This window comes from Haliotis rubra, unplaced genomic scaffold, assembly GCF_003918875.1.
Source record: "Haliotis rubra isolate DU_JTF1 unplaced genomic scaffold, ASM391887v1 Scf426, whole genome shotgun sequence".
Classification (NCBI taxonomy): Eukaryota; Metazoa; Mollusca; class Gastropoda; order Lepetellida; family Haliotidae; genus Haliotis; species Haliotis rubra.
In genome coordinates this window covers 830,947-841,885 of record NW_025767109.1, presented here as the reverse complement: position 1 = coordinate 841,885, position 10,939 = coordinate 830,947, and the positions used below count along the sequence as shown (strand labels likewise).

Here is a 10,939-nt window from a genome sequence, read left to right as displayed (position 1 = left end):
TATCATTTGACTTTAAATTTCCCTTCTATAATGAGTTTTGGTTTACGACGCCTTTAGGAATATTTCTGCAATATCACGACGAGGGACACCAGAAATGGGCTTCACACGTTGTACCCATGTGGGGAATGGAACCTGTGTCCACGGCGTGACTACCGAACGCTTTAACCACTAGGCTACCCCGCCGATTTTAGTGATTCTTAAAACTATGCAGTTATGCTCAGTAAATAATGATACAGTACACATGGGTTTGAATCCCTGTTCCAAGACTTCGATCCTTCATGGGGGTGGTGGGGTAGTCTAATGGTTCAAGCGTCCGTTCGTCTCGATGAAGAACATGGTTCAATTCCCCACATGGGTACAGTTTATGAAACCCATTTGTGTCCCCCGCCTTGATGTTGCTGGATTATTGCGAAACGCGGCTTAAAACTTAACTCACTCACTCGATCCTTCATTGATTGCCTTATCATCGAAACACTTCTTTCTCTCACTCACTCACTCACTCACTCCGGGTTAGAATTGATTTCAATAACCCATTTTTGTCGTAAGAGGTAACAAACGGGATCGAGTGGTCAGTCGCTGACTAGGTTGCCACATGTCATCGGTTCCCAATTGCGTAAATCGATACTCATGATGTTGATCACTAGGTTGTCTGGTCTTGACTTGAATAATTACAGACCGCCGCCATATAGCTGGAATATTGCTGAGTGTGGCATCAAACCTCACTCACTGACTTCACTCACTCACTCACTGAATGTTTTATCAAGCGGAGAGCACTCGTAATGATCGAACTTTTAGCACAAGAGCACACCATTCCGGATTAAAACTGATCCGTTGCCCGTGAAGATCATGGCAAGCTTTGGTCATTCTTGTCGTAAGAGGCGACTAACGAGATCGGATGGTCAGGCTCGCTGACGACATATGTTACCGTATCCCAGTTGCGTAGATCTCTTCTGATCATGCTCACTGGATTGTCTGGTCCAGACATATAGCCAGTGTATGAAATAAGGCCTGTCTGACCGCCCGAGACGGTCTAGATTTCTGACGGACGGTCTAAATTTACAGCTAGCCAGCCCGATGGTCGGGTAGAATTTTAGATGTTCCATACATCTGAGTAAATTCACCATATTTGGTCTGGTTAAATCCATTTTGGGCTGGTAACATTTTGAAGTTACCAGCCCTGATGTCTGGCTGGATTTTTGGCTTATTTCATACACTATTATACATATTATAGTTGTAATATTGCTGAGTGCGACGTCAAACAACGAACAAACATGGTGAATATCTGTATGTAATGGCTGATATTTGTCAGATCACCGTAGCCTTTACGAGCTGCATATGTATTGATATTCGGTCAGAATACAAAATTGAGTGAAATAAATAGTAAACAAAAAACTAGCATCCTTTGCAGGTCGCAAGAGGCAATAGGCTCGGGGACATGGCTGAAAGCTCTGTCACTGTACCCCGACTGCGTGGAGGTAGGTAGGTCGGTCGGTATGTCGGTCGAGTCTGGACCAAACAATCCAGTGATCAATAGCATGAGCATCGTTCTACACAATCGGGATACAATGACATGTGTCAACCAAGTCAGCGAGTATGACTATCCGATTCCGTTAGCCACTCTTACAAGAAACGGTTAATGAGGGTCAATTCTAACCCGGATCTTCGCGGATCTTAAACAATATCATCCCAATTGCGGCCAAGCCCGGTTAACGTGATGGGGCGCCCCCAGGACGGACGCGGACGCCCAGACACTGTTTAGCGACATACCTAACCTGCAGCTAAACGTCACACAAATATTCACATCTTTTCTCTTAAGAGAAGAATGACACGGCTGAGTTACTTTAACACGGCTGTCAGATTCTTCCCGCGGACAACGTGCGTGCATAAACCACATAAACGACAGCGACAGTTACCTGCACAATCCCATGACCACGTTTGTGTTGTACTGACTGGGAACAGGCTGTAACACGGAGGTCGTTGTTGTTCATGTTGTTGTACCTTCGGAGGATAATTTCAGCAAATGTGCATATACCTTTCGGATCGGAACACGTCCTCGCCACAGATTAACATAAAAGTTGAAAACTCGCTCGGAAGACTTCACAGATTTGTGGGACTCTCGTTGATGTATGGATTTTGTGTGATTCTTGTCGTTCTGTGACCTCTACATTGCTTCATTTGTTGCTCATACTTGAGCGAGGTCAAGGTCAGACCTTTTCCCCTACGGATCTGAACCGTGCTGACGTTACTACGTCATTATTTTGATAAATATACAGCGTACATTCCTCACAAGTGTAATTTGATTCAACAGCCTTCACCAACAACTGAAGATACTTGTGAAAATTTACTGAGAATACGTGCAGTGCTTTATCTAAAGGTCAAGGTCAACGTAGAAAGAACTGTTATTGTTTTACAAAATGGAGAAACATCAGATCGAGTCCAAATCGTTGCCGGTTTTTCTAGTAGGATCGTTTGTGGCCTATGTCCTGTTGGTCACCGGCTTCTTTGTGCCGTACTGGATTGGTAACGATACCCTAGGTGTCTACAGCGGGCTGTGGTTCGCGAGGATTTGTACCCCTCAGGAATGTCAGAATCTGTGGTACATTGATCACGGTAAGAAAATAAAACACATTTCTGAGTGAGTGAGTGAGTAAGGGAGTTAGTGAGTGTGAGTACTTAGAACATACAAAACGTAGCGAAAGAAATATACTTATAAGGATATTTACAAAGCGCTAGTTCTACATCACTGAGGGACCTGCTCAAAGCGCCTAACAATCAGATTATTATTAGTATAGGTTAATCACCCTTACAAGGTAGTTCTCTGCAAAGGGTTTTGTTCGTAGTGAGGGTGATTAAATGGCTTACACCACGAGGGCATACTTATTTAATACGCGTGTAATGTATTAGGCCTGATGAAGATTATCAAAATAAGTACAATTTTATGTTTTTTTAATAGAAATAATTGCCCTAGGTCAGTTAATCAGTTATGCTAATAAAACATTACTACGAACACTGGCGGCGTAAAAACAAACTCACTCACTCACTCGCTCACTCTGAAGTGTATTTGAGTGTATGCATTTATGGAGGCTTGGGTTCAAACTTTATATAACCTTGCCTCAAAATTGTCCGATATCCTTTCGTATGGCCCTTCAGTGTCGATGTTCTGTTCAGACCTCCGATAGACGATTTACGATAATCTATCAATTGAATCCCGTTATTTCTATGTACGTTTAGCAGGTCGAACAGGGGCGGATACATCTTTTTGAGAAAGGGGGTGGTGGGGAGTGGTGTGTGTGCACAGTTCATTTGCACCCGTTTTCACGAGAGTTTCAATGACAAGGGGGGAGGGCTTGTCAAATATTTTGTGCGTCATAGCTGTAGGGGAAATAACCGGAAATTCATGATCACATTCGGACTCTCTCGGCTTCTTCCGCTCAAATGGTAATGATCACAAAGACATACATGTACATGTATATCGAACGCTGGAAGGAGAATATTCAGAACGTCAAAGCCGAAGGCGTATCCACGCTCATATTTTTATCAAAACAATAAGAATTGTTCACTGAATTGTAAACACAGTTGTTTGCTGATGTGGTGTGCTCGACCTATCGCATGTCAGAGGTTGTGAGGTGAGGTGAGGTGAAATTGGGTTTAACGTCGTGCTTGAGAATATTTCGCTCATATGACGACGTGCATGCGTGTGTATGTGTATGTGTGGCTGCTTGTACTAGCTGGTTTTATAGTGCTAGCCCACTGAGATACCATGCCGCAGTGAAGCATGAATACCCCACTCAGCCACAGTATACTGACTCCGAGCCGACCAGTCCTTGTGGTATCCGATAATGACGAGCGCCAGGCAGGGACCAACAAGTACCATATTTTAACGTCTTTTGGTATGACGCGTTCGGGGATCGAACTCGCGACCTTCCGCTCTCCGGTCGGACGCTCTAACCACTACACCACGGAGGCGGTCCTCAACTCTTGATGATGTGTTTGTTTGTATGTTGTTTGCAATAATACAGCGGAACGTAAATATTTCAGTCTGGACTAGACAATCCGGTGATCAACAGTATGTCCACCCTATCTGACCACCCTATCCCATTAGTGGCTTCTTAGGGACCGTTCTTAATTCATGGGTAGGTGGCTAGGGGTGGGGTGGGGAGTGGCGTGTGTGATGATGATTATTTTAAAGGGGGCACTAATTTTGTTCTGGCGAGGTGTGTGTGTGTGTGTTGGGGGGGAGGGAGGGGTTATCAACTTTTTACACAGGTCATTTTGTGAGTGAGTTTGGTTTTACGCCGCACTTAGCAATATTCCAGCTATATGGCGGCGGTCTGTAAATAATCGTGTCTGGACCAACAAACCAGCCATCAACGATCTGATCTGCGCAATTGGGAACCGATGACATGTGTCAACCAAGTCAGCGAGCCTGACCACCCGATCCCGTTAGTCGCCTCTTACAACAAGCATGGGTTACTGAAGATCAGTATTCTAACCCGGACCTTCACGGGTCAGGTCATGTGTATTAGGGGCAGTAACATTGATTGTGTACATGACTTGGGGGTTGGGTTGGGCGGTGGGTTTTCACTTAGTTTGTACATAAACGTTAGGGGTGGTTGGTGTGGGGGTCATTCACATTGTACATGCTTCCTCATAGAAATCATCATTACCCCTCTGGCCAATTATGAACGGTCCCTTACGACAAGCATGGGTTGCTGAAGACTACAATTAACCTGGATATTCTCGGCTATCACAACAAACTAGGTAATATCCAAATGTGTGTTGAGATACACAAAGGTTAGTGAAAAATGCTGATTGTGTTTTTTTTGTTTTTTTAATGCCTATACTGGTCCTGTGAAGCAGCCTGGGGTTTTGTACAATGTTCGTTTATTTTTTGTACCTTCAGTTGATCGCACACCGGAAGTAGAAAGATGGGACGTTCTACGTGCATTCGAAACGTTGGCCATGATAGTCGGAGTTGTCTCCCTTGTGTTTGGCGTGCTGATGAACACCATGCGGCATAAAACGTCGAAAAGTCGTCACGTGACACAAGGAATGTTCTTCGCGACGTCTGTGTTTGCAGGTAAGACTACCGAAATGTAAGTGAGTGAGTGAGTTTAGTTTTGCGCCGCTTTTAGCATTATTCCAGCAATATCGCGGCGGGTCACACCAGAAATGGGCTTCACACATTGCACAATGTGGGGAATCTAACCCGGGTCTTTGGCGTGACGAGCGAACGGTTTAATAACTAGGCTTCCCCGCCCCCCCAAATGTAATCTAAACCAGAGTGAGTGAGTATGGCTTTACGCCGCGTTTATCAATACCATCACTACAACGGGGGACAGCAGAAAAGGGCGTCACACATTGTACCCATGTGGGGATTCGAACCCGCGTGACGAACAGAACGCTTTAACCCCTGGGATACCCAAAGGCCCTCTGAACACATGAACTTAGTTGAATATTGATAAAAATTATATTATGTACAGATTTAGCAACTCGGTGTTTGATCTACACTTCAAACACAAAACGTGTACTGATATGAATAATATCAATCAACTCTCAGTCTTGACGATTTGAAAAAACATGCAAAACATGCTGCCAAAAATAGGTTATTTCAGATCTCCTGTCTATGGAATCCTAGAAGGGACATTGTCGCTATGTCGCATTGTCGCGTTGTCAAAAACAAGTACAGTGAGGCAAAATAAACCAAAACGCGACACGCGACACGCGACATCGCGACATCGCGACATTTCGCCTATTTGTCGCATTGTCGCGATGTCGCGTGTCGCGTGTTGTTTAATTTTGCTTGTATTTGGGAGGGCGACAACGCGACAACGCGACAATGTCCCTTCCAGGATTCCATACCTGTCTTATATAGGAAATTATCCTAGGTTCTTTTGTTTGCTCGACCAGTAACATAAGTAGTCGTTTGCGTTGAACCATAACCAGACTATTCAAATACTAGTTCATATTGGCAGCAAATGTGACGTGTAACCTGTTACTACAAAACGTCAGTCTCCACAACAATTATCTATCGCATGTTTTTACACCTTACAATGTAAACTCTTCAAAAAATGAAACGCACAGGTCCAAAATAAGAAAATGTATTATGTACATGTATTTAAGTGTCGATTAAGCTTGAACATAGACGAGGGAAATTCGACACACGGATGAACAGATGTATTGTTCTCATTGAGTCAGTTCACTCACTGCACATGTGTGGACACAAGGGGGCGTTCAGGCCCCAATTTCTCGAAACAAACTTAAGTTTTTACTCAGATTTCAAACTGAGTTTAACAATTTGAAACAGCTGAATTTTTAACTCAACTGCATTTTGTTAAATATATAAGCCCAAACATCTTAAGTAATCTAGCCACCAAACTCAAATTGTCTGCTAAGTTTGTGTTTAATATCGATTTCAGTTCATTCTGGGAAATGCATTTTCTCAAATTTGAGTAAAAACACTAACTTAAATTTGTTTTGAGAAATTTGGGCCAGGTGACACCACCCCTTGCAACAGTCACTGCCCGACACCACTTTGGACGGAATTGCACAAGTCGTCGGATTTATTTTTGCTTGGGGAATTCTTTGCCCTTCCTCCTGCAGTGCACTGGAAGATTCTGCAAGTGTTTACGAACGCGTCGATCAAGTTCGTCCCATGGATGCTCGATCGGGTTCAGATCAGGCGATTTGGAAGGCCAGGGAAGAACACTTGCATTGGCAAGATAGGCACCTGTTACACGAGCTGTGTGAGGTCGAGCGTTATTATGTTGCAACAGCTCCCTCTGGCGTTTAAAAAAGCCTGAGGAGGTGAGGTCGCAGGATTTGGTCTTTGTTGATATTTGCTGTACGATTGCCTTGAACCACCACTAGCTCTGATGTATGCGTGTAGGATAAACAGCCCACACCATGACGCTGTCTCCACCAAATCTGTCCACATGTTGAACGCAGTTCGGCGCAAAATTTTCCTGTCGACGTGGATAGACACGTTATCTCCCATCCCGTCGTTGCAGGAGGAAACGCGATGCAAAGCTGAAACCAAGCGCGTCGCCAGTTCCCCAGGTTCCATATGCCCGTACCCTGTTGGAACATTGGAAACGTTGTTGTTGGTGTAGTCGTGTTAGGGCTGGTCCAACTGTTGGTCGATATGCTCGAATTACCACTTCTCTCAGACGATTTCTGATGGTTTGGTCGGAAATTCTTCGAAGACCAGACACCTGTCCTGCAGTGTAAATTGCTGCAGCAAATCGGTGACGTATGTGAAACACCCGGATGAAACGGTCCCGAGCAGGAGTGGTCACTCTTGGTCTTCCACTTCTGGGACGATCTTGGGTCTAACTGAAGCGGGTATATCGATGCCATAATCGAGAAATGGTGCTGTGGTGGACGTTGAAGTGTCTTGCAACGGAAGACTGGGACACCCTGTTTCCAAACGTCCAATGGCGATATTTCGGCCAGTAGCATTCAATCCTGGCTTTGAGGTGAAGTACGTGAAAAACTTCTTCTGCATGCACTTTTCTTGTATCGCACATTTTGTATGACGGACGTTTCAAACACATTTTGTGATGCGTTTGTTGCAATACACAACAACCACGACATGATTAACGGGATTCAAACATAGGATTTGACTTAATGATGATTGTTGTCAAAATATATCGAAATGAACTGCTGAAAACGCCTGTGCGTTTCTCTTTTTTATAAAGAGGGTATGATAGAATGCCTATCATATCACGTCACGTCACATATATATATCACATACCATATCATATGTCATATCATATTATCTTGTTGGTTTGTTTTTTGTTTAACGGGTCACTAACAAATATCCTAGCTGTAAGGCGGAGGTCTGTAAATAATATAAGTTGTATGCTTCTCTCGAGGGTAATACGGCCTGGTGTACGCCTCTTAGCAGTGGCACCCGAGCCGGTAGGCTAATGATCCAATGAAATTAAAGTATTTTACATGAAGGTAAGATAATCTAGTCTGGTCCAGACAATCCAATGATCTATGCAGTTGGGATACAATGACATGTGTCAAACATTCGTCGAGCCCCACCACACGATACCGTTAGTCGCTAACAACAAACATTGGTTGCTAGAGACCATGTCATATATTATTTTTAGTTTCTATATCAGCATATGACCTATGCACGTGTATTTTTCAAACGGACTGTACATTTGTTTCAGGATTAATGGCTACTGTCGGCGTCCTTGTCTTCATCGCCACGGTCCAGAGAGCCGACATGATGTGGGCTGCCTCTCTCCCCGCTCTGGGGGGCCTGCTGTTCTTCACGTGTGGCGTCTTTACCCTAGTCGTCTGTAGATACGACCCTGACTACACCCTAGACCGGACCCCCACTTACGTCATGGAGCAGACATCTTTCTAACATCGGCTTGGCGTTGTTGGATAGCTTATTCATTGTCATGGTGACCGCTGCTATGGTCATGCCATTCAGTTTTGAATGGGACAGTGCGTCGCTTTTTTTCACAACCGTCTGTTGTCATGGTGACCCGTTGCTATAGTGACTTCAGTTAGCTTGAATGGCACGGTGCGTGCTTGTCATCATAGAGCAGTAATTCTATTTGTCGTTATGTATACTTAGCTAATGAGAAAAAAATATTACTCTCAAGCGGAATAGGTGTTGGGTATATGGGTCACTTGCACCTATTCGTTTACAAACTTCACTAAACTGACGGTGGGTAGCCTAGTAATTAAAGCGTCCGGTCGTCACGTCGAAGACCCGTGTTCGATTCCCACACAAGTGCAATGTGTGAAACCCATTTCTGGAATACTGTTAAAAGCGGCGTAAAAACATACTCACTCGTTCAAATGCACGTGTTCAGGTGTCGCTCCTGCCTCTCCGACAACACTGCTGAAGAGTTTGGGACCAAACCGTGCTGACCTAGCAAAACCTTCAAGGCCTTAGTAGAGTTTACTAACTTAATTTTTCGGTTACAATATCTTCTGGCTGGTTGGACAAACAGTGATACTAATTAACCCCAATTCCTTGAGACCGTGAAAAATATCGAGTGATCCGTACTTCGATACAACCGGATATTGAAATATTTTAATGATACCAAGACTTGCATACCTATGTCAACGTAAAGGTTAATCGCAACGCTTTAAGAAAGAGCATCATACAGCAAGCTGAGCCAGTTCAATAAACAAAGGTCCGGATGTATATGCTGTCGATGTATACTATCCGGGCATGAAGAATAATGACATTAATTATGGATATACAACTTCTTTTATTCTGTGGAGGCGACGTTTCGACATAGGTTCTAATGTCGTTGTCAAGCACGTGATACATGAGTAACAAATTGAGAGAATATATACAGGAGTTGTTGTTACAGTAGATAGGGAATGAGTTGTTTATACAATAGATGAGGTTGATGTACAACGTTTGTATGAGAGATTGAGTAAATTGATAGGAAGCCAGTAGGGTAACATACAAGGACTGAATTAGAGCTTATACAACTGATAGGAAGCCAGGTTGATGTTTATACAATGGATGGGGTTGATGTACGTAGTTGGAATGAAACAGGTAGGGTCTGGCACGACCAAAGTCTTCCTGTGGCCTGCAAGAGGTTCTGGATGCTGTTGTCTCTTTGGAAGGTGACGTCTATGTCAGCTTGGTGCTTCAAGAGTCGTCGTATGTGATGGCTGGTTGATCCTATGTATGGGAGACCGATGGTGAAGGGGGTAGTTTGTTGTCGGGGCGGTTTGGTTGTTGGGTATGTTTAACGTATCCCTAATGTTGTGTCCCAATGTCAGATTATCCCAGTAACCAGGAATTAACCTTATCAGTTTATATCTAAATGTAACCCACAAACTACAATGTATCGAAAACTGTCAGGAACCCAAATAGATCATAGATTGTACAGTCGAGCACCGTTGTGTCGTGATAACTCGATATCTCGGTTGTCTCGATATAATATCTCGGTCCCGCCAAAATCCTTCCTAATTTATCATTATTCAAGCTCTTTTAACTCGATATGGATGTCTCGATATTTCGGATATCTCGATATAAATCCATGGTCACAACAAGCAAATTTACCCTGTTAACTCGATGTTTGCAAAGAAACTCGATGTTCACCTACCTTTCATGGACAAGAATCCCTCTGAACTGAGGTTATTTCCACACGTTTCCACACGGTGCGGCATCAATCAAAGGGATGCGGTAGTGTAAACTAATTTGGGCTAATTGAGTTAATTGAGTTGAAGGTGAACATGTAGTTCGCTGTAACGTTGTTCGTTAAATATATTAAGTACTAAAATGTACAAGTGATCGGGACAAAAAACTTCGTTATATCCGTCAGTTCGTTATGAGCGTACTCGTTATAAACGTAGATTAATATCAATATCCAATATCACAGATTATGAAGTTCGATACTGACAGTTTGTTCATGACATTATTTAACATCTAAACAACATGCCTATACCATATGACTTTTTTCATGTACCATTAACCAAGATTAAGATTGCCCTCATCGCAAAACTTGTATGTATTGTACAAACACAAATACGATGACAATACCAACGACAAAGCGATTGTTCATCTGTTTGTGTATGTATTGTAGACCATTATTGCCCGTTGGTGTGGTGATCCGTTTCTATGGCAATTTCAGTAATCTTTGAATGGCACGCTGCGTGCTTGTCATCATAGAGCAGTGATTCTATGGGTCGTTATGTATACTTAGGGTTGACTGACAGTACTGTATAAAATACAATGAACTCTGCATGCACCTGCAAAGTACCAGTGACCTTTTCTTTCAGGTCTGCCTGTTGTTCTCCCCATACTCCGTTTTAGCCCTTATGTCATTTAGTATTGTGTAAAAGAAACCAATGTTTTCTCTTGCAATAAATGTATATACCATCTGCCTGACAGTCCTATTCTTGCTCGTGACTAATCCCTGAATGAAATGGACCACATCGTAGTACG

At 43.4% G+C, this 10,939-nt stretch overlaps 1 protein-coding gene across 1 annotated transcript; it reads left to right on the top strand.

Annotated features, from left to right (window-relative positions):
* Window positions 1-1,863: 1,863 nt before the first annotated feature.
* On the top strand, window positions 1,864-9,296 carry LOC124288834. The gene is made up of 3 exons (XM_046725387.1): window positions 1,864-2,610; window positions 4,904-5,080; window positions 8,184-9,296. Exons 1-3 carry the CDS (start codon window positions 2,415-2,417, stop codon window positions 8,381-8,383), a joined length of 573 nt encoding a protein of 190 aa, XP_046581343.1. The 5' UTR covers window positions 1,864-2,414; the 3' UTR covers window positions 8,384-9,296.
* The last annotated feature ends 1,643 nt before the right edge of the window (window positions 9,297-10,939 follow it).